Below are 22,711 nucleotides of genomic sequence, written 5' to 3'. Positions count from 1 at the left end.
TTTCATATAATCCTGGTTTGGTGGTGATGGACTCCTTTAGCTTTTTCTTGTCTGTGAGCCTCTTTATCTGACCTTCAATTATGAATAACTTTGCTGGGTAGAGTAATCTTGATTGCAGATTCTTCCTATTCATCACTTTGAATATTTCTTGCCATTCCTGTCTGGCCTGCACAGTTTCTGTTGAGAAATCAGCTGACAATCGTATGAATGCTCCTTTGTATGTAACAGTTTTTCTCTTGCTGCTTTTAATATTCTCTCATTGTCCTTTGCTCTTGGTATTTTAATTATGATGTGTCTTGGTGTGTTCCTCTATGGATTCCTTTTGTTTAGGGTTCTGTGAGCTTCCTGGACTTGTAAGTCTATTTCTTTCATTAGGTGGGGGGAGATTTCTGTCATTATTTCTTCAAATAGGTTTTCAGTATCTTGCTCTCTCTTCTTCTAGCACCCTCATAATTCTGATGTTGGTAAGCTTGAAGTTGTCCCAGAGGCTTCTTACACTATCTTCAACGTTTTGGAATCTTTTTCCTTTTTGCTTTTCTGGTTGAGTGATTTTTGCTTCTTTGTATTTCAAATCTTTGACTTGATTCTTGCGTTCGTCTAGTCTGCTGTTGGGTCTCTGTATAATATTTTTTATTTCAGTCAGTGTATGTTTAATTTCTAGTTGGTCTTTTTTCATATACTCGAGGGTCTCACTAAATTTATTGTCTTTTCTAGGAAATTCTTGAAAAACCTTATAACCGTGGTTTTGAACTCTGTATCCGGTCATTTGTTTTCCTCCATTTATTTCATTTGTGATCTGTTTCTTTGTCTCCACATTTTTGCTGCTTCCCTGAGTTGGTAGGGTAGCTCTGTGTGCTAGGTTTCCTATATGTCTCGGTGGGTCAGCCTCCCCAGTTACCTAAGGTGGACACTCTTGGTGCACCCCTTTGTGTACTGTGTGTACAGCCTTGTTGTAGTTAAGACTTGATTGTTGTTGGTATCACTGGGAGGAATTGACTTCCAGACCAATTGTCTGTGAGTATCAGCTGTGTCTGTGCCAGGGAACCTGTGCTGGAGATAGCCTTATAGGACCAGACTTGAAAAATTGCAAAAGCCTCTGTGCTCAGCTTGGATGGGGTGAAGTCTCAGGACTGAGCAGACAGTCTTGGCTTCCCGTCAGCCCTGCCCTTGTGTGCGTGCCTCCAGACTTCTGCCTTGTGCGGCTCCCCTGAGTTTCTGCCTGACAGTCCAGATTTCCTCAGCATGAGTCCCCAGGGGCTCACCTGGAACTGAGGTTCAGTGCAGTTAGGAGCTTCTGACTCCCTTCCACTAGGGAAAGTCTGCAGCAACCTCCGCAGTCAGTCTTCTCTGTATGCACTCTCGCGCACTTGCCCCTAGACTCTGCCCGCCTCGGCTCCCTGGAGTTTCTGAGTCTTCGTGTGCCTTTCTCTCTACCTGACAGTCCAGATTCCACCCGTATGAGCCTGGGTCAATGGGGTTTCAGCCAGAACTGGGGTTCAGTGCAGTCGGAACTGGGGTTCAGTGCAGTCAGGGGCTTCCTTCCCCCTCCCACCAGAGAAAACCAGCCAGGCACTCAGCCACCCTTCCTCTCTGTGCACATGTCTCCATACCTCAGTCCTTTGCAGCTCTTTTGATTTTCCTGTAAGCTTTTTCTCTTTCCTTCTAGTTGTAGAATTTCTACTCAGCCAGCTTTCCTATGGTTCTGGATGATGTCCGTTCTGTTTTTTAGTTGTTGTTTTAAAATTGTTGTGCGAGGCAGCAGTTTAGGTGCTTACCTATGCCACTATCTTAGTTTCTCCAACAGTGCCCACTTATAAAGATGTTTTATTTGCTTTTTAAAAATAAACTATTAGGTCAAAATATGAAATTTACAAGTATAAAAATGATGGTTCTGCCTTAGTATATTATGTAGATAACCTCAGAGCATGCTAATGAAGGTGTATTATAAATTCAATTTTTTTGTTTTGTGTCTGGTTTAAAGGAAACACAAGTGTGTAGTATTTGATATTCTAGTTAATTTAAGTTGGAAAAAGCAAAGATTTTTTTATTTTGTTAAAGAAAATTTTATTTCTAGTTTTATTGAGATATAATTAACATATACCACTATGTAAGTTTAAGGTGCACAGCACAATGATTAGAATTATATATACTGTGAAATGATTACCACAGTATGGTTTAATTTGCATCTATCACCTCAAATAGATACAGTGAAAAGAAAAAGAAAATTTTTTTTTCTTGTGTGGAGAACTCTTAGGATTTATTCTCTTTACATTACACACACACACACACACACACTATATATATATATATATATATATATATATATATATATATATATATATATAATCCTATATAATAAAGAGATAATATGCAAATTGACCATCACTCTAACACACGAGATGGCTTCCCTCATGTGGTCAAAGATGGCAGCCCCAAGGTGGACATAAGATGACTGCCAAAGTTGACCAGCAGGGGAGGGCAGTTGTAGGTGATCAGGCCTGCAGTGGATGGCAGTTGGGGGTGAACAGGCCCACAGGGGAGAGCAGTTGGGGGTGACAAGGCCTGCAGGGGAGGGCTGTTAGGGGTGACCAGGCCTCAGGGGAGGGCAGTTAGGAGTGACTGGGCTGACAGGAGATGGCAGTTGGAAGGAACAAGGCCTGCAGGGGAGACTAGTTGAGGGTGACCAGACCTGAAGGGGAGAACAGTTAGGCAAGGGGAGACCAGGCTGGCAAGGGATGGCAGTTAGGGGCAATCATGCCAGCAGGAAAGTCGTTTGGCATTGATGAAGCTGGTAGGGGAGTTGGGCATGACCAGGCCTCAGGGGAGGACAGTTAGATGCAACTAGGCCTCAGAGGAGGACAGTTAGGGGCAATTGGACCGGCAGGGGAGGGCAGTTAGGGGTCACTAGGCTGGCAGGGGAGGGAAGTTAGGGGTGACCAGGCTAGCAGGGGACGGTAGTTGGGAGGAACAAGGCCTACAGGGGAGGGCAGTTGGGAGTGACCAGACCTGCAGGGGAGGACAGTTAGAGGTGACCAGGCTGGCAAGGGAGGTGAGTTAGGGCCAACCAGGATGGCAAGGGAGGGCAGTTAGGGGTGACCAGGCCAGCAGGGTAGGGCAGTTGAGGGCAACCAGGCCTGCAGGGGAGGACAATTAGGGGCAACTAGGCCTGCAGGGGAGGGCAATTTGAGGCAACCCGGCTGGCAGGGGAGGGCAGTTAGAGGATAACAAGCTGGAAAGGAAGAGCAATTAGGGGTGACCAGGCCAGCAAGGGAGGGCTGTTAGGGGCAACCAGGCCTGCATGGGCAGGCTGTAAGGAGTGACCAGGCTGGCAAGGGATGGCAGTTAGGGGCAATCATGCCAGCAGGGAAGTCGTTTGGCATTGATGAAGCTGGTACGGGAGTGGTTAGTGGGTGATCAGGCTGGCAGGCAGAAGCAGTTAGGGTCAATCAGGCAGGTGAGTGGTTGGGAGCCAACAGTTCTGGATTGTGAGAGGGATCCCAGATGGAGAGGATGCAGTCTGGGCTGAGGGACTCTCTCTCTCTCTTTCACACACACACACACACACACACACACACACACACACACACACACACGCACCAGGCCTCTAGTATCATATAATAGTGAAAACGTTTTGTGTGTGAGTATGTTTTAATTTTTTTGGAGATATATATATCTGGAATTGCTAGGTCATATGATGACTCTATCTTTAACACTTTTTAAAATCCTCACCAGAGGATATTTTTTCCATTGATTTTTTTTAGAGAGGATGGAAGGAAGGGAGGAGGGTGGGAAGAAGAGAGAAAAGAAAGAGAAAGAGAGAAACATCAATGTGAGACATTGATGGGCTTTCTTCCCCTCACGCCCCTACCAAGGCCCAGGTTCAAATTTTAACCAAGGTATGTGTCTTTGACCCAGAATCGAACCTGCAACACTTCAGTCTTCAGGCTGACGCTCTAACCACTGAACACAACCAGCGAGGGATATCTTTAACTTTTTGAGAAACTACCAAATTGTTTTCCAAAAGTAACTGTGGCATTTGACAACCCCATCAGTAGTGTACAAAGGTTCCAATTTCTCCATATCCTCACCAACACTTGTTATTACCCGTAATTTCTATTATAGTCATCTTAGTGGGTATGAAATGGAATCACATTATGGTTTTGATTTACATTTCCCTACTGGTTAATGATGTTGAGCATTTCTTGATGTGCATATTAGCCATTATCTATTGCCTTTCTGGTATGATAATTGAGTGGTTACCTCTTACCATCATAATCTCCACTATCTATTTCCTGTCTGCCCCAAATATAGTTTTACCACATATAATATGTATTTCAACCAGCATTCCAATGATTCTGTTGCTTAACTCTGAGGGCCTTTAGGTGCACTTGTCAAGTTAGGCTAATGATATGGTAGGATAGATACTAACCCCGAAACAACAGTGGCTTAACACAACAAAGGTTTATTTCTCAAACTTCATGAGAATTGGGGATGAAGAGGTTCTTCTCCCCCTAGATTCCCAGAGATTCAGACTAATCATGATGCCACACAGCAGAGAAAAAAAGAATACATGGAGATCTCATACTTATTTTTCTACACTGTGGTCTAGAAGTTATATAAATTACTGATGTTCACAGTCCATTTTTTCATATTTCTATCTCTTTTAATTCTAATAAGAAATTCTAAAAAAAAGTATTATGTTCTCTATATAGGTGACTAAACTGATGCTCCAAGAGCGTATGTGATTTATGCAAGGTGACATATCAGTAAGGGAAAAAGCTTAGATTGGAACCTTGATTTATTTGGCTCTAAACTGATAATCCTTAACTAGTTTGATTTCCTAAATCCAAGGATTTAAATTTTATTTTCACCTTTTGCTCAATCAATCCTTTAGGACAGTGGTAGTCAAACTCATTAGTCAACAGAGCCAAATATCAACAGTACGACTATTGAAATTTTTTTTGAGAGCCAAATTTTTTAAACTTAAACTTCTTCTAAGGCCACTTCTTCAAAATAGACTCGCCCAGGCTGTGGTATTTTGTGGAAGAGCCACACTCAAGGGGCCAAAGAGCCACATGTGGCTTGCGAGCCGCAGTTTGCGGACCATGGCTTTAGGATGTCAGAATAGTGATAATGGCTTTTTAGATGACATACTTAAAGAGGAAGGCTCACAATGGCATTGCTTCCTCCACCATTAATGCCTTAAAAAGAAATTTTATGCCAATTGACAGTTTAACTGCCTTGGCCACCAAATTATGAGCTATGCTTATAGTGCATATGGATGTTCAGATGGTATTGCTATGGAGTTTTATTTCCATCCCTACAAAGTTCTTCAGGTACCAAAGGGAAAAAGTACTGGAAAAAATACTAAGCTTTATGAATAACAGTGAAAGTCTTGAACCTATCACTTGTTGTTCCAAACAGATAATGTTGCTAAGGACAGCCATATAATAAGAGGTATATACTTCGCTTCTCCATCACTATACTCCCAGACACAAGAAATGCTTCTGGGGTAAGAAGTATTTCTTTTTTAAAATATATATGTTTTTTATTTATTTCAGAGAGAGGAAGGGAGAGGGAGAGAGATATAAAAACATCAATGATGAGAGAGAACCATTGATTGGCTGCCTCCTGCATACCCCACACTGGGGATCAAATCTGCAACCCAGGCATATGCCCTGACCGGGAATTGAACTGTGACCTCCTGGTTTATAGGTATATGCTCAACTACTAAGCTGGCTGGGAGAAGTATTTCTGAGAATAGTATCCAACTTCCTGTCCACTGCAAATCACTAGAACAAAAGAATTTGTATTGCTTATGGGAACCACAGGGAATTTATATAAACTAGATGCCCAGTGCACATAATTCATGAACTTGAGGGAGGGGGGTTCCTCAGCCTGGCCTGAGCCCTCTCACAGTCTGGGAACCCTCAGGGGATGTTCACTCCTCAGCTTCTGACTGAGTCATGCACCCCCTGTGGGAGCGTACCGACCACCAGGGGGCAGCTCTTGCATTGAGCAGCTGCCCCCTGATGGTCAGTGCACGTCATACCAACCAGTTGTTTCGCCTGTTTGGTCAATTTGCATATTAGCCTTTTATTATATAGGAGGACTAGAGGCCTGGTGCATGAAATTCATGCAAAGGGGGGGGTGTCTCTCAGCCGGCCTGCATCCTCTCCAATCTGAGACTCCTGTGGGATCAAGTCTAAACTGACAGTTGGACAACCCCCTCACAATCTGGGACTGCTGGCTCCTAATTGCTCACCTGCCTGCCTGCTTGATCACCCCTAACCACTCTACCTGCTGGCCTGATTGCCTCCATCGCCCCCCCCCCCACCAGCCTGATCACCCCAACTACCCTCCCCTCTTGGCCTGATCACCCCCCAACTGCTTTCCCCTCCTGGCCTGACCGCCTCTACCTCGGCCCCACCACCATGGCTTTGCCTGGAAGGACTTCTGGAAGGTCTCATGGTATAATTAGCATATTATCCTTTTATTAATATAGATAGGATATGACATACTGCCATAACTATAACATGTATACCAGTATTACTCTATGAGAATACATACTTCATGCGATAGGAAGGCATCTAATACATTATATTGTATATGTTGTAAGTAGTAGGAAATGCTGTATTCATAGCAATAATATACACCCTGTGACTTCCCTTCCTAATTTGGGAATGGTTCCCCAGTTCTTTGAACGTTTCCTGGCCCCTAATGATTTTTTTTTTTTTTTTTTTGTCACTCAGTGTATCTTTATTTACTGTTTATCACACATGACTTGAGGTCTTTAATTTCTAACCACCAAAGACTCAAAGGACTATTTTTTCCATGAAGTTTAACATTAACATCAGTGAATTCATATGTTTTTATTGTAAACATCTGAATTATTCACATTGTCATAGATCCTGAACTCATAAGCATGGACCATGCACAGGCTGGCAGCAAGCCAGGAAGCCACTCTGCAAGCAAACAGATAATCTGCATAAGGAGAAAAGTCATAGCATAACATTTAATGTCCAACCTGAGTCACCTCAGAATTTTACATATATTGACTTATTCATTCATATAGTATCTGGAGCTCAACTGCTTGGTTGGTGACAGGATTGATTATTCCTGAAATAATTAAGGAAAGGGGGCTAAATCTTTTCTTGGTTGCTTGCTCCTCCCCAGCACCTTTATCTTTCTTCTCATACTCAGCTTCTTGGGAATCTTCTCCTTCACCTACATCTCCTTCGTCTTCCTCCTTTGCATCCTCAAATTCTTCCTTGGCACCTTCTTCCTCTTCCTCTTCTTCTTCTTTATCAGCCAGTTCCTTCTCCTTCTCCTCCTCCTCTTCAACTTCTCCTTCAGAGGGGTGTTCATCCTTAGCTTCCTCGGCTTTTGCAGCCTCAATGGTCTTCTCCACCTCGATCTGCTCCCCCTGGATATTACTGGTGTATTAAGGGAAGGAGCTAGTGGACATCAAGTAGGAGCTGGTCTGTAAACCACCTTAGGCAGATCAACCAAAGATTTGGGAACTCTGGGAGTAGCCGCTGGCTATGCTTTCCATGCTGGTGAAACTGAGCTGGGCTTCCTAACCTCCCAAGAGTTTCCTGAAAGCTGCAATGTGAATGTCCAAAGCCACATTGAGGCAGTCCTGGTATTCTTTTAAATATCGTGCCATTTCACTCTCTGTAGTTCTCAACTCATTTTCTAATTTGTTGATTGTGTCCTGCATAGCACTAACATCAGAGTTCTGCTTATCCTCCAGCTCTCGCAGCTGCTTTCCCAGAGCTTGGTTCATACCCCGCCATGCTTTGATCTCCAGGGTCTTGGCCTTGAGCAGGCTGCGGCTTTCAGACACCTTCTCCTTCGTGGCGGGCACCCGTAGGTGTTCTTGGTAGTGCTCTCCGTCAGCATGGTGAAGCGGCTCCTGTACCATTCTTCTGCATTCTGCATGTTCTTGGCAGCCAGCTTCTCTTACTGGATGCCATGTCCTTGAGCGCTGCAGAGAGGTCGGACTTGGAGAACATGTCCATTTCCACAGAGATCTTAGCATACTGGATCTGAGCCTGCAGCTCAGCGATCTCCTCTTCATGCACCTTCTTCAGAAAGGTGATTTAGTCCATCAGGCTATTGGTGTGCTTTTCAAGCTCAGCGCCAGCGAGAGCCACCTCATCTACACCTTTGCGCTCCTCTATCAGACAGCCCTCTGTGTCATCATGGTTCAGCACCTCTTCCTGGTAGCACGCCTGCAGGTTGCTCCCAGTCCCTTCTAAGCCCTGGTGCCTGCTAACTGCCGCTGCCCTCTCCTCGCCAGGGACTGGGCGCGGTGGGCTGGGCACAGGCATCCCATTTTCATTAAAATGTTCAACTCTGGCCTGCTCCACTGGTGTCCACAGGCAGCCCAGAGACACTGGCCAACCCAGCCTACTCAGGGTCCCGATGGCTGCCTAGACACTGTGGGTGGCGTCAGGCACTGCCACCCCCCTTGCCCAGTTACCTATCGCAGTCTTGACCCATCAGGTGACATCAGGCTCTGCCTGCCTGGCCTGCCCGGTAACCCATGGTGGACTGGACACCGCCCATAGTGTCAGGTGCTGCTCGCCAGGCCTGCCGGGTTACCAATGGCTACCTGGACCCCTCAGGCTGAGTCAGGCGCTGCCCGCCCCTCCTGCATATGCAAATTTACCCTCCATCTTTGTTGGCTTAATTTGCATATCACTCCTGATTGGCTATAGGTGTAGCGAAGGTATGGTCAATTAGCATTTTTCTCTTTTATTAGTGTAGATGTTATATTTAAGTTGTAAAATGAGCAAGACAATTTTTGGTTTCAGCTCCAAATGGAGAGCTGAAAAGAATACCACTCACACCTAGGAAAATTTTTGGACAAACTGCAAAATAACAAATTTTCTTAAAACCACCAGAGAACTAAGTCCACAGGGCAAATAGTTACCCCAGAATCTAGAGAGAGATTCATGGAGGGAGAAATAGTACCCAAACTTTGTTTATTTGGGATAGAAACCACCAAACACATGTAGGACAGTAAGAAAATTTAGCTAAAAACTGCTAATGAATTTCTAAAGACTGTGTGAGGGCTAGCATGAGAGTTTGGAGTTCCTTGGGGCCACAGACATAAGGGGCTTGCACTCTTCTTACAGGCTTTATTTTAGAAACTGGACTAGATGTTCCCAAGGAAGATCAAAGAAAATCTGAGAAAATTTGCCCCATCTTGCCAGTTAGGAATGGGAATCAGCAGTCACTATTGAAATTCCAGCCAGACCTATTTTCCCTATTAAGCAAAGATTAAGTCTGCAGGAAGAAGGACAACAAAGCCCGTATCCTGAAGGCAGTTGTGGAAACCCAATGCAACTAGAGAAAGGAAACAGTAAAACAAAAAGCTCTGTGAAGGGAGGGGGCAGGCATGTGTGCTAGGCTCAGGACTATATCTGGAGAAGCATGAATGGACATAAAGGTTACACCACCAAACCCAGGTTCACAGTGCTTGCCTAAAATGAACATCTGGTCAGAACATCAGAGAATGCCTGCATCTCTCCAGAACATATCCTCCATAATTGCCCTGTTTATTCCCCTCCTTATCCCTCATAAACTATCTCTGAAAAGAAGCCAAATTTAATTCCAGGAATCTGTGGAGCAACTGATGTCCCAGTGCATTGTCAAAAACAATAGAGCAATCAATCAGTTTATTAGTGGAACTTAACAGCCAAGTGTGTTCTGAGAAAGAGATGGTAAAGAGGATTTTTGAAACCACTGTCATCTCAGAGAGACTGTGGGTATACCCAATGCTGTGCCCTCCAAGGAGCAACATAAGAGGATTCACTTAGCAGGAAGGAAGTAGACATCAGTAAACTAATTGTTAACAACAACAACAAAAAACATGTAAACCTGTAAAGAATTTTAGTGAGTTTATTTGAGCCAAACTGTCGACATATGCCGGGAAGCAGAACCTCAACGGATTGAGATAACGCTCCGAATAATGGCGGGGTTACATTTCTATTTATACACTGAAATCAAAGGAGGGACATAGGTGAGTTACATGACATTCATTGGTGATGGAGTAAGGAGGCAGGAGAAAGCAAAGTGGTGGGAAACCCCTGGGGTTGGATAAAAAGTAAAATGATGGACCTGTACTCAGGTGAGTGCAGGATCAATTAACATGATAACGAAGGAATTTGAGGCACCACATTTGGTCGTACCCCAGGGGCTCCAGAAAAAAGGGAAAGTTCCAAGTTACCCAGACATCTCATAGATATGTTATCTTAGAGGCAGGAAGGCAAATGGGCTCAGCAAAGAAGATCTAAGTTGATCTTTGTCAGGTGAAATATCGGTCTAGGAAATAACTACCCACTATAATCTGTTTGTAGTTAGATATTTAATTTTCAAAACATCTTTTGTGGTTATTTTAGGTCTCTGAGTTTGCAAGACTGCCACACAAGCCTCCCCTGAGCTTGTCAGGTTAGCATGTGGCTCTTTTCCTTCACACAATCCAGGCAGCCACTAACCAAATAAGAAAATATCAACAATAAGCCACAAAAGGAGAGGGCCAACTATTCAGAGTTAATAAAATATATTGTCTGAAAAAAATGCAAGACATGCAGAGAAACAGGAAAATCTGACACATACATAGGGAGCAAAACAGGCAACTGATACTGCATGTGAGAGTGACCAGATGTTGAATTTAACAAAAACTTCAAAGTCTCCAATATAAATATGGATACTTCCAATATAAATATGGATATTTCTAAGAATAAAAATAACTGTGATTGCCCTAGCTGGTTTGGCTCAGTGGATAGAGCTTCAGCCTGCGGACTAAAGAGTCCCATGTTGGATTCTGGCCAAGGGACAGGCAAGGTTTCGGGCTCCGATCCCCGCTAGGGGGCATGCAGGAGGAAGCCAATCAATGATTCTCATTGATGTTTCTCTCTCTCCCTTCCTCTCTGAAATCAATAAAAAAAAATATATTTTTTTTTAAAAAAATAACTGTGATTAAAGAAGTAAAGGCAGGTATGATGAAAACGTCATAACAAATAGAAAAAAATCAATAGAGAAGAAACAAGTGGAAATTTTGAGGAATACAAAGAGAAAAATTTACTAGAGTAGCTCAACAGTAGACTTGCACTAGAAGGAAAAAGAATTGGTGGGTGCTAAGATTCATAGATTTTATGTACTCTGAGGAACACAGAGAAAAAAGAACAAAGATGGGAACCTGTCTGCTAAAATGACAGCTAGAGCTTTCTGGCTCCTCTGCTTGATCATTTGATCATCTCCAGAAGCCCCAGTGGTGGAGGGAAAAGCCTCGCTGCCCCACAACAGGAACCCCGATCCCGGCGGCGGTCCGAGCGCGGAGAAGCCGCCCGCCCGGGGCCGCAGGAACAGCGGGTCCCCTGAGGTCGCTCCTCCCGCCTGGTCCGACCCCCGGCGCCGGAAGCCCCCGCCGCCGGCCGAGAACCAGACTGGCTTCCGGAAGGCCGCGCGCGCGCGCCCGCCGGCCCGCCGAGCCCGCGCCTCCCGCAGGCGGAGAACCCCGCGTCGCCGCGCGCGAACCCGCTGCCCCGCCGTGCGCCCGCCTGCGCGCGCCCTCGCTCACCGCAACCGGCCGCGCCTGAATCAGTGGCGGCGGGAGCGGGCGGGGGGGGGGGGGGGGGGGGGAGAACAGGCGCGGAGCCCGATGCTGAGTCCTGCGCGCACGCCAGTCCGGTGGATCTGGAGGAGCGCGAGTCCTACTGCCTGGGCGGGCTGTACAAGATGAACCGCCTGTACATCACTCTGGACGGCTTTTTCTTCCGAGTCCACATCTTAGCCCTAGCTAAGGTGAGCAGACGTCCCGATTTTTAACAATTTGTCCCGCGGCATTTTTAAAAAGTCTCGATTTTAAAACGCCACGGGACAAATTGTTAAAAATCGGGACGTCTGGTCACCTTACCCTAGACTCCTCCAGCTGTAATAAGACATGTCCAGAGTTGTAAACAGGTATATTGTGATGGGCTACATCTACCGTAAGAGACAGCAGCTCCCTCCAGGTACCTTCACCCAGGAGATGGACTGCTCTGGAGCAGCAGCAGCTACGTGAAAAGGTTTAACCGGAAAAGGGATGTGCAAGTTCTAGGTGCAATTCACACCCAGTGCATTTGAATTTACCATTCCCAGCATTTCTGGATCATAAGAGACTTGGAATTAATCAAGACAGGAGAGGTCCATCTTCATGTAATGGACCTTCATTTACAACAGGGCACATGGCTCCTTTATATGAACTAGTTGCATAGTTCCAACTCTAATTTACAAGGTGCTTCTTATTTACAAGATGCTTCTTAAATGTATGCTTCTGAGCTCGGTGGCAAAGTTATTCTTAGTGCTAGTTATGCACATAGCTACTGACCTGTCCCATTAATGGATCACTGCTTCATGCTGTTTATTTTTAATTATTGTAATTTAAATACATCCTCAGTAGAAATAGTTCACAAAAAACACTTCCTTGATTTGATATACAACTTTGATTAGTTTATATCACGTATCAAACCAAATGTTATACCTACAGCATCACATTTTAAGTTCTGTACATAACAGTAAGTGCACTAGTCAAAGACATGTATGATATTATATATATAGATCAAACAGATGGGTCAGAGCCCAAGGCACGTTATGAAGTTTTACACGTAAAGAATATTAAAGGGCTTAATTCAAGCAAAATATTACTTAAAACAAGTGTTTCTGATGTACCGAAGTGTAAGACAGTTTCTTTTCATGCCTCACTGATCCTAAAAAAAACCTGTTTTGTACTGAACTGTCAGCTATCCCAATGCTAAATATATTCAGGTTGTATCTGATGTCATTTTTCTATTAAGACCAAGTATCATGTTTGTGTTTGTAAAGCAGTAAACCTTGCCTTGAAATCAGAAGGGGAAAAAAAGAACAAAGAAAAATTAACAGAGTCTGGGTGAAATATGGGACACTATTAATTGCACAAACAAATACATAATAGGAATTTAAAAGAACAGGAAAGAGAGAAAAAGGAGCAGAAAATACTCAAAGAAATAATTTCTGAAAACTTCCCAAATTTGATGAAAAATATCCATCTACTTAACCAGAAAGTTCAATGGACCAACAAACAAATACAACATGGCAAAAATGCTGAAAGCAAAAGACAAGGGAAAGTAGTGAAAGAAGCAAGAGAAAAATGACTCCTAATTTACAAGAGAACCCCAATAAAAATAGCAGATAATTTGTCATCAAAACAATAGATGCAATGCCTTGGCTGGTGTCGCTCAGTGGTTAGAGTGTCAGTTCAATTCCGGTCACGGTCAGTTACCTGGGTTGCAGGTTCACTCCTCTGTAGGGGTGCGTGTGGGAGGCCACCAGTCGACATATCTCTCTCACATCAACTACTTGAGAGTAATTGGATAGTCTCAAATAATATGATTCCTAATATTTATTAGTGGTTGGTTTTAAACATATACCCACAAATTCTTTTATACTCCTCCCTCCAAGAGGTCGAGTTTAATTCCCTTTTTCTTTAATATGGACTTCTAACAACTAAGGGATGAAAAGGAAAATATAGTAACTCTACAAGTGGAGAAACCTGGCAGATATCTCCTTAAACAAATTATCAAAGTCAATATCATCAGTGATCAGTCATGTTGATTTCATGTAACCCTAACATTGTGATGAAAAAGGGTACTTCACCTCTGTGATATTGTTCCCCCAAATCAATAACCCCAATCTAATTATGAGAAAACATCAGACAAACTCAAATTAAGAAACATTCTACAAAATAACCTCACTCTTCAAAAGTGATATGGTCAGGGTGATAAAGAAAAATCAGAGAAACTATCAGAATAGAGTAGACTAAAGAGACGTGTTAACTAAATGCAACGTAGTATCCTGGATTTAATCCTGGAACAGAAAAACAAACAAACAAAGAAACAAAAACAAAAAACAGGGCATTATTGGAAAATCTGAAGAAATCTGAATAAAGTTTCTTTGCTTTTATAAATGTACCGTAATTATTAAGCAAAGCTGGGTGTAGGGTATAAGGAAATTCTTTGTACTATTTTTAAAACACTTCTTTAGAACTAAAATTATGTCAAAGTTTAAAAATAGACCATACTGAGCTTCCAGAACCCAAAAATAAAACTCTCAATGAGTGGAAGTGACTGAATAATTGAGGAAACAAACTGAGTAGTTACTAAACGAATTCATTATTCAGTGAAAAAGAAGATTTTACAGAAAACAGTTGAGAGCATTTACTAGAAAAAATAAAGCACTCCACGTTTATACAGGAAAATTGGAACTTCTTAAACAAGTTTCAAACATACATATGTATTATGTCTATGTGCAAAAATGGTATTCTCTAAATACTGCTCTGCCGCTTTCTTCACTCAAAAATATAGCTTGATGTGCATTATTTCATTCTTTTTTTGTATCTGCACAATTTCCATGGTAATTATTCTCATATTAATGGAAATTTAAATTATTTCCACCAACTTGATATTTCAACATTAGATTGGTTAAAAATTAAACTAGATTAGGTTTTTGCCCTTAAGGCATTTTCAGGTAAGTGAGGAATACTCGGTAGAGAGCCAAGGGAGTGGAAGTGTTAGGTGGGTAAATTCAGGGTCTAAAGGACAATGTAGCGTAGGCAACTAAGGCAGAATCAAGAGGTTAGTGAAGGTTTCCTTTCCATTATATATCTAATTTAAAAAATACCCAGCCAGCAGCAATAGCAGTCTTCCCAACAGCTGTGCTTCTGCCACAGGAAAAAGTTATCTGGCCTAAGCTGTACTATTATTGAAGTATGGTTCCCCGTCACCTCCCACCTTCCAGGACAACCTAGCAGGTGCTCAGACTTCAAGGTTTAAGCAAAGCAATCTTGAGACTCTAGCTGAGGTGGATCTTTAGCATGCTGTCCCATATTGAAAGTCTAAGCAGACCAATTCAGGGATTCATGTGACAATGGCCAACGTGGACAGTATGGGGCATGTGAAATGGCAGTGGTTATGACACAGCATTTCAGGTTCGCAGCAATTCATAAGCACCAGGCCTTGGATAACTGGATACCTCTGCCACAATAATCCACAATGTGTGTAGTATTTAGTTATGAGTTCAGGAAGGGCAGAATTCTTTGAAAGGGTTGAGAAGTATAGAATGTGTGCTTCAACCCTGGCTAGTTTGGCTCAGCGGATAGAGTGTCGGCCTGCTGATCAAAGGGTCCCAGGTTCAATTCCATGTCAGGCACACATGCCTGGGAGGTAGCCAATCAATGATTCCCTCTCATCATTGATGTTTCTATCTCTCTCTTCCTTTCTGAAATCAATATATATATATATATATATATATATATATATATATATATATATATATATATATATATTTTATTGATTTTACACAGAGAGAAAGAGAGAGGGATAAAGTTAGAAACATCGATGAGAGAGAAACATTGACCAGCTGCCTCTTGCACACACCCCACTGGGGATGTGCCCGCAACCAAGGTACATGCCCTTGACCAGAATAGAACCCAGGACCTTTCAATCCGCAGGCCGGCGCTCTATCCACTGAGCCAAACCGGTTTTGGCAATAAAAATATATTAAAAAAAATTTGTGCCTCAGGTTAATTTATTTGGATGTGGTCAATAGCTACTAATCTGAATAGTTTGTGGAATGTTTGAAACTTATCCATGCCAAATGTTCAAATGCCAGGGAATGCATGATAGGAGGGATGGTAGAAGAGTTTACTTTCTGAAGCAGATACAATCTAAGTAGAAATTAGCCCAGACTCTGTGTGCACCACTCACATCAGAACATGAGTGGACTGCCCTCAGCTTAGCAAAGTGATGGGATGTGTTAGATCTGCTTGCACTCTGAAGGGGCAAATCATCTCAGGTAGAGGCCACTTGAGTGCACACCATGCAGCCAAACCTTCGAATCTGGAGCAGATTTTGTCATGCTGGGAGGGATGTTTCAAGCCACATAGAGCATGCTAGAGAAGTGAGGGAGCGGAATACCCACCTCAAGCTCTTCTACGGATGAGTTTGAAACAGTAATTTTAAAAATGTGCAGGAGGAGTAGCTGAATGTAGCTCCTAAGAACACAAGACTGTGGAAGTGACTTCTAAAGGGAATATAGAAAACAATATTCTGGATATCGAAGTCTTATATAGTGCTCCTGAATAGTAAAATGCTGCCTCGTTGTTCCTCCTTTCACACCACCGGGTTAGAGGCTCAGAGTGTCCATCCTTTAGAACACATGTCATGTCTTCATTGTTAAAGCTAACACAAGCATCTTTTTCATTCTTTTAAAAAATAGTTTCCACTTCACTATATTGCTACTGTCTTCAATCGCAGTATTTAAAAACTACTGTAACTGCCGAAACCGGTTTGGCATCAGCCTGTGGACTGAAGGGTCCCGGGTTCAATTCCGGTCAAGGGCATGTACCTTGGTTGCGGGCACATCCCCAGTGGGGGGTTTGCAGGAGGCAACTGATCAATGTTTCGCTCACATCGATGTTTCTCGCTCTCTATTCCTCTCCCTCTCTGTAAAAATATCAATAAAATATATTAAAAAAAATAAAAACTACTGTAACTAACTTAATTTCAAAGGTAGTTGAGTGTTGTATTGATGCACTGAAATTGTTCTGGGACAAGAATCAAGGTGAAGGTTTGTATATCTCTTGTGAACATTTAAGAAGACAGGATCAATATCCTCTATCAATAGCTCCATAAGAATGGTGTTAGGGTTACTCTGACTACATGTAAGCAGAACAAGCAGAAGAGTGGACAATTAAACTTCTGCTCCAATTTTTGTGCCATCAGGAAGAAGGTTCCTCTGTGAGCCAATTGGCAAACATCTCCTTCTGAAATGCTGAGAGTTCTGGGTAATGCACAATTTAAAATTACTAGTACAAGAGCTTCTCAAGCATCCTGAAAGCTGGTTCCTAACTTCCACTCCCCATCCCCAATTCACATCTGACTACCCAGTTAGATAACCCTCCCCTCTCTACTCCCTACTACCTGCCATAAAAACACACGGCAAAGGGGAAAGGTATAAAAAGGCAACATTTGCTAAGGGCAATATGGGGGGGGTGGGGGGTGGGGTGGTGGACAGACACTATGTGCAGCATCTACAGGGCAGGGAGGTATCTCCAGAAGCTGGTGATGAAGGTTGAAACCCTAAGAATGAGCAGGACCAAGACCTAGGAAGAAGAGGAGGGCAGTCAGGAAGGAAAAAATGCCTTGCAAGGACAAAGAGAAAGAAGAAGGCACACTTTGGGCAGAGTGAATGAGAGTTCCCTTTGGATGGGACAGAGATATGGAGGACTTGTGTTCTGAGGTTAATTCTGATCAATGCTGAATTTCAGGATGAGGTAAATAGGGTTTACTTTGTGTATGGTGGGTTGCCATCCAGATCCCTTGGGCAGAAGAGTGACACGTTGAATATAAGGAAGAGTGACGTTTAATTTGATGGTAACATGCAAGGTAAATTGGAAGGGGAGGAGGGAGGCGCTGAAGGCAGATAGGTCAGAGAAGGGGACCTAAACCTGTACCCAAATGTTTATAGTAGCTCTTTTCATAGTTACTCAAGACTGGTGTGAAAGAAAAGAGCCACATGCTAACCTGACAAGCTCAGGGAAGGCCTGCGTGGCAGTCTTGCAAACCCAGAGACCTAGAATAACCACAAAAGATGTTTTGAAAATTAAATATTTTAAGTACAAACAGGTTATAGTGGTTAGTCATTTCCTAGGCCGATATTTTCCCAGACAAAGATCAACTTTGATCTTTTTTTACTGAGCCCATTTGCCTTTTTGCCTCTAAGATAACATATCTGTGAGATGTCTGGGTAACTTGGAACTTTCCCTTTTTTCTGGAGCCCCTGGGGCATGACCAAATGTGGTGGGCGCCAGGACAGATGCCTCAAATTCCTTCGTTATCATGTTAATTGTTCCTGCACTCACCTGAGTACAGGTCCATCATTTTACTTTTTATCCAATCCCAGGGGTTTCCCACCACTTTGCTTTCTTCCACCTCCTTACTCCATCACCAATGAATTTCATGTAACTCACCTATGTCCCTCCTTTGATTTCAGTGTATAAATAGAAATGTAACCCCGCCATTATTCGGAGCATTATCTCAATCCGTTGAGGTTCTGCTTCCCGGCATATGTCGACAGTTTGGCTCAAATAAACTCACTAAAATTCTTTACAGGTTTACATGGTTTTTTCATTAACACTGGGAATAACCCAAATATCCTTCTATGGGTAAATGGATATATAAATGGGAACACTCATAACAGAATACTACTCACCAAAAAGAAAATAATGAACTATTGATACATGAAACAGCTTAAATGAGTTTGCAGGTATTATGCCGAATGAAAGAAGACTGTCTCTAAATGTGACATATGGTAGGTTTTATTTATATGTCATTCTGAAAAAGACAAAACTATAGAAATTTGGAATAGATCAGCAATTGCCAGAGTTCAGGGAAGGGATAAAATATAACCAACCACAAAGGGGTGGCATAAGGGAATTTGGGGGGGAGGGATGTTATTGAACTGTGTACCCATTGCGGTGGTGGCTACACAAACCTATATATTGTTAAGATTCATGGAACTGAACATCCAAAAAAGGGTCAACTTTGCAATATGATAGCACTTGTGAGGGGGAAAAAAGAAGACCAGAGTTTCCCCCTATTAAATGTAATAGCTGAAAGAAAAGAAACATTTTGTCATGGTAGTTAATGACTACATCTTTATAATTCACTGGCTATATTTACATTAAAAACTCTTCCTCAAATAATAGAAAATGCATCCTTCAATTGTGGAATAACTTTTTCATGCTTATATAGAAATTATAAAACATTAAGCCAGCAAAAACATTTATTTTTTCCAAATCTTACTCCCCCCATGGTAGACTGTTGTTGGCTGCCATATCCGGCTGTGACCATTCTAACCAAGAAACCCCTTTCTGCCTCCTTCCCAAGACTCTGAAGATGATGTGCTGGCCAGATTGCCATTCCAGGCATCAACATACCTCCAGGTACCAGTGGATTCTGGGGTGTGGGGATATCAGTTTCCTCTTTTAACTTTTTTTTTTTTTTTTTTTTTTTTACAGCAAGTATGTTCCCTCCACATTCTGAGCACAACAATTATAGATGTTGACAAGTGTAATGGAACAAAATGAATGATACCAGATTATCTAAAGAGTGCCAATGGGGGGATAACAATTTCACCTACTAATAAGCCTCACACCAAACAGTGGGGTACTCTCTGAGTGTTTTATGAATGTATGAGTTATTTTTTAAACATATTTCTTTGTGGTCCAAAATCAAGCTCGCTCTGCAGAAAGCAGGGAGGGGAGGGATCACTTCCAGCTGGGGTGGCTCTTCTATGACATGAGGCTTTTCTCTGGCCTCATTTGATTAACAAGGCACCGGGAGGTAACTAGAAGGTCTGTCTGAAGCCTCCATTTCAAATCCAAGTGGGACCACCACCACTCACCAGTGGAAGTGTCAGACACCTAGCACTTGGTAATTTTGAGCTCAGCCAGAAAGAGAAAAAGTCATGAATTATATAAACTTATTAACGAGAGAAAACTGGGCCTCTTTGCACAGATTACTCTGGGAGAGTTTCTAAAGGTGTTGTTTCAGTTAGAGTTAAAAATGTTTTCTAACATCAATATGCTGTGAAAACTGCCATTTCATTTGCAACTATTTTCCAGTGTTAAAAATTTATATAACTAATTTGCCCTCCCTCCATAATGCGTCAAATATTGCTTAGGTAGGATCTCTTTTTAAAATATTTTAAAAGTATGTTGACTGTTTAAAACATTAAACAAAACACATACCTATTCAAGAAAAGTAGTAAACAAACAAACAAAAAACCCCTCATCCTTAGATTCTTTTCTAGTCGCCCACCTCACCTTCGCCCATTTTAATGCTAAATAGGACTACAGGGGAAATGGTGGACTGCAGGGTACTGGGGAGGGAGGGGCGGCGGGAATCGCTGTAGGAGAGGGAAAGAGAGAATTCCCCGAAGAAGGAGAAATGGTCCAATAAACCCAAGAGGCTGATCCTCCCGGGAAGTCCGAGGAAAGCGAATAGAAACTGCGCGACGGTATCAGTTTTATTGTCTCTCATTGGCAAATACGAAAAAAGATTGACAGCATCAAGTGGAGGGAATGCAGGGGGCGGGCTCCGGTGTGAAAGGGAGGGGTAACTGAGGACTCCAGCTCATTGATGACGCGCGGCCCTCACGTGACCAGGAGTCGACGTGTGCAGAAGTCCTTATAGTCCGGGGCCTGTTTCCCCGGAGCAGCTCCCTGTCGCTGGAGGAGAAAAGTGCCCCGGATCCTTTCAGGTGAGTATAAAGGTGGGGGCTGCCTTGGGGACCTTGGGGTCTGGGAGTCAGAGGACAGACACCCAGCAAGGCCGGCACTGCTTTCTCAGCACCACGGTTCCCCCGAACTCCCGTTTTTGTGCAGGATTTGGGGGGCTGTTTGGTCGGGGGGTGAGGTGGGTGTGCAGAGAGAGAACTGTAGCCAATTAAGGGTCGCGCTCGAGAGAGACAGAAAAACAATTTGCAAATAACTTGTGTCTCCCACTCCCTGCTTGCAGGGAGCCGGTGGGCACCGGGAAGGGAGGGCGGGGTTGCCTGAAAAGGAGAGAGAGGATGAAGATGTGGGGAAACTATAGACGAACAAGGCCTAGAATCGGGCGGGGGAGCCGTGATTCCGGTACTGGTCTGCTCACCAAGCACTCCTGTCGGTCTGCAGGACTTTTGGCCTTTTGAGCGCAACGCACATCGAGTGAGGGGAGAAGAACAATCCGCTGGCTCCCTGCAGGTCTGTAAAGGTGCAATCGCCTCTGCTCCCTGGGGGTGGGGGTGGGGATGGGGGGTGGATGACACCAGAGCCCCCCTCACCGTCGCCAGAGCAGCCTCTCCCCATCCGGATTAAGCCCGGAGGCCCTTGCAGAGCCTGCAGCGGAAATGAGGCGGGGGAGGGGGGAGGTTGGAGAGGCCTGGAAGGGGGAAGGGAGGCCCGAATCTGGACCAGCGGGCCCCAGGTGAGAGGCTGGAGGCTGGATGGATAGGGAAAGCCCGAAAGGGCGGGAGTGTTGGAGACCGCGGTGAGGGAGGGGTTAAATGCTTCCGCGCAGCCTGCATTTCTGGGCCTGTAGCAGGGCCTGCTGGGAAATGGTGGGCTGGAGCTGGAGGAGAGAAGATGGAGCGAGAGGGAGAGGGAGAGGGAGAGGGAGAGGGAAGGGAGGTGGAGGAGGGGGTGGAGTCAGGGGACTTCTGAGACTGGGAAGCTGGCCTCCTCTAGTTGGAAAACTGACAATTCGGGATCTGAATGAAAAAAGACCAGTCTCTCCGCTCTGGGAACCCATGCTCCGGCTGCTGGTCTGTTTGCCTGGCATCTAGTTGTTTTGTCTCCTTGTTTTCTAGGATTCATTTATTCAGAAAGGAAATAACAGAACAATGCTCAACATGCAAAAGTCTTGTGAAGAAAATGAAGGAAAACCACAGAATATGCCAAAGGCCGAGGAAGACCACCCTTCAGAAGAAGTGCCGAGGGAGGCAGAAAGCAATCCTCCGCCTTCCGAGGAAGGTGTGAGCCAGGAAGCAGAAGGAAGCCTGGGAGGCGGGCTGACTCAGCCTGTCCAGGCATTTAAAGAGGACACTCCCGTCAGGCAATTGGACCCTGAAGAGATGCTAAGAGGAGTAGATGAGATGGAGAGGCTGAGGGAAGAAATAAGAAGAGTCAGAAACAAGTTTGTGATGATGCATTGGAAGCAAAGACATTCACGCAGACGACCTTATCCTGTGTGCTTTAGGCCTTGAATTCTTTTCTTTTTTTTTTATCTGATAGTAAAATCTGGCCCCTGCTTTCTATTAGCGTATTCTGATGTATCTTTTACCTTGGTTTTACTTTTAATCATCTGGTAGAATTTTGTTTTAGGTAGTTTCCTTGTTAACCAGCATCTTACTGGATTTTGTATTTTGACCTATTCTCCAGGTCTATTTTTCAATTGGGAAGTTTCACACAAATGCATGAAAATATTTTCATTTCATATTGTAAAGTAACATAAGTTGCAAAGCATATTTAGTGTCGGCTTACATATGTACATTAAAAATCCCAAATTGTGTGTGCGTGCATGTGTGTATACATACATACATACATACATACGTACATCAAAAAATTAACTGCTTATTTCTGTGTGGTGTGAGTTTTCTTTTTGCTTATATGTATTTTTTAATGAACTTGTGTTACAGACAATTAAAGTTTTTTAATAAGAATGAAATAATTTGCAATCAGCTTATAAAGGCAATGGGGTCACCTAAACTCTTGAAATAACTATTAAAATGTAAACCTCAAATCACCTCTGGATCTCTTAGCCAGAGGAATAAAACTGGCCATTATTACAGACACTTGCTTAAGACCTGGTCTTTTCGTGGGGAAAACATTTGCCTCAGAGGGCAGCTGTGGGGAGGGAAGGAGGGGACTCCAAGTTGTGCTTGGTGGGCTCATGTTCGCACCTGTGAGGACCCCAACCCACACAGAACAGTTATTTGAGGGAGGGCCCTGGCATGCATGACTCGACCCCTGATCCAGAACTAGTCCAATAGGCAGGGAGGTAGGAGTTTCCATGTCAGTCCTGTGCTGGTAACCCCACCCCTGACTCTGGGTCCTGCCAAGTCTGCTGGGTCCTTTGCT

General features: G+C 43.6%; 1 protein-coding gene and 2 pseudogenes across 3 annotated transcripts; 2 read left to right on the top strand and 1 right to left on the bottom strand.

Annotated features, from left to right (window-relative positions):
- Positions 1–6,972: 6,972 nt before the first annotated feature.
- LOC311615458 (neurofilament light polypeptide-like) lies at positions 6,973–8,336 on the bottom strand (annotated as a pseudogene). The gene has a single exon. The product of its transcript is annotated as a neurofilament light polypeptide-like (transcript).
- A 2,888-nt stretch (positions 8,337–11,224) lies between these two features.
- Positions 11,225–12,138, top strand: LOC311614664 (UPF0450 protein C17orf58-like; annotated as a pseudogene). The gene is made up of 2 exons: positions 11,225–11,827; positions 11,935–12,138. The product of its transcript is annotated as a UPF0450 protein C17orf58-like (transcript).
- An 8,076-nt stretch (positions 12,139–20,214) lies between these two features.
- On the top strand, positions 20,215–22,423 carry TCEAL8 (transcription elongation factor A like 8). The gene is made up of 3 exons (XM_084869782.1): positions 20,215–20,352; positions 20,768–20,836; positions 21,442–22,423. Exon 3 carries the CDS (start codon positions 21,475–21,477, stop codon positions 21,835–21,837), a length of 363 nt encoding a protein of 120 aa, XP_084725908.1. The 5' UTR covers positions 20,215–20,352; positions 20,768–20,836; positions 21,442–21,474; the 3' UTR covers positions 21,838–22,423.
- Positions 22,424–22,711: the final 288 nt, after the last annotated feature.

The sequence above is a fragment of the Pipistrellus hanaki genome, assembly GCF_964339955.1.
Source record: "Pipistrellus hanaki genome assembly, chromosome: X".
NCBI classification, from domain to species: Eukaryota; Metazoa; Chordata; class Mammalia; order Chiroptera; family Vespertilionidae; genus Pipistrellus; species Pipistrellus hanaki.
Note: the sequence above shows the minus strand (reverse complement) of the source record. Positions and strands in the feature narration are given on the sequence as shown.

Coding starts and splice junctions, on each gene's coding strand:
- TCEAL8 (XM_084869782.1), top strand. CDS start 21,475: ATGCTCAACATGCAAAAGTCTTGTGAAGAAAATGAAGGAAAACCACAG.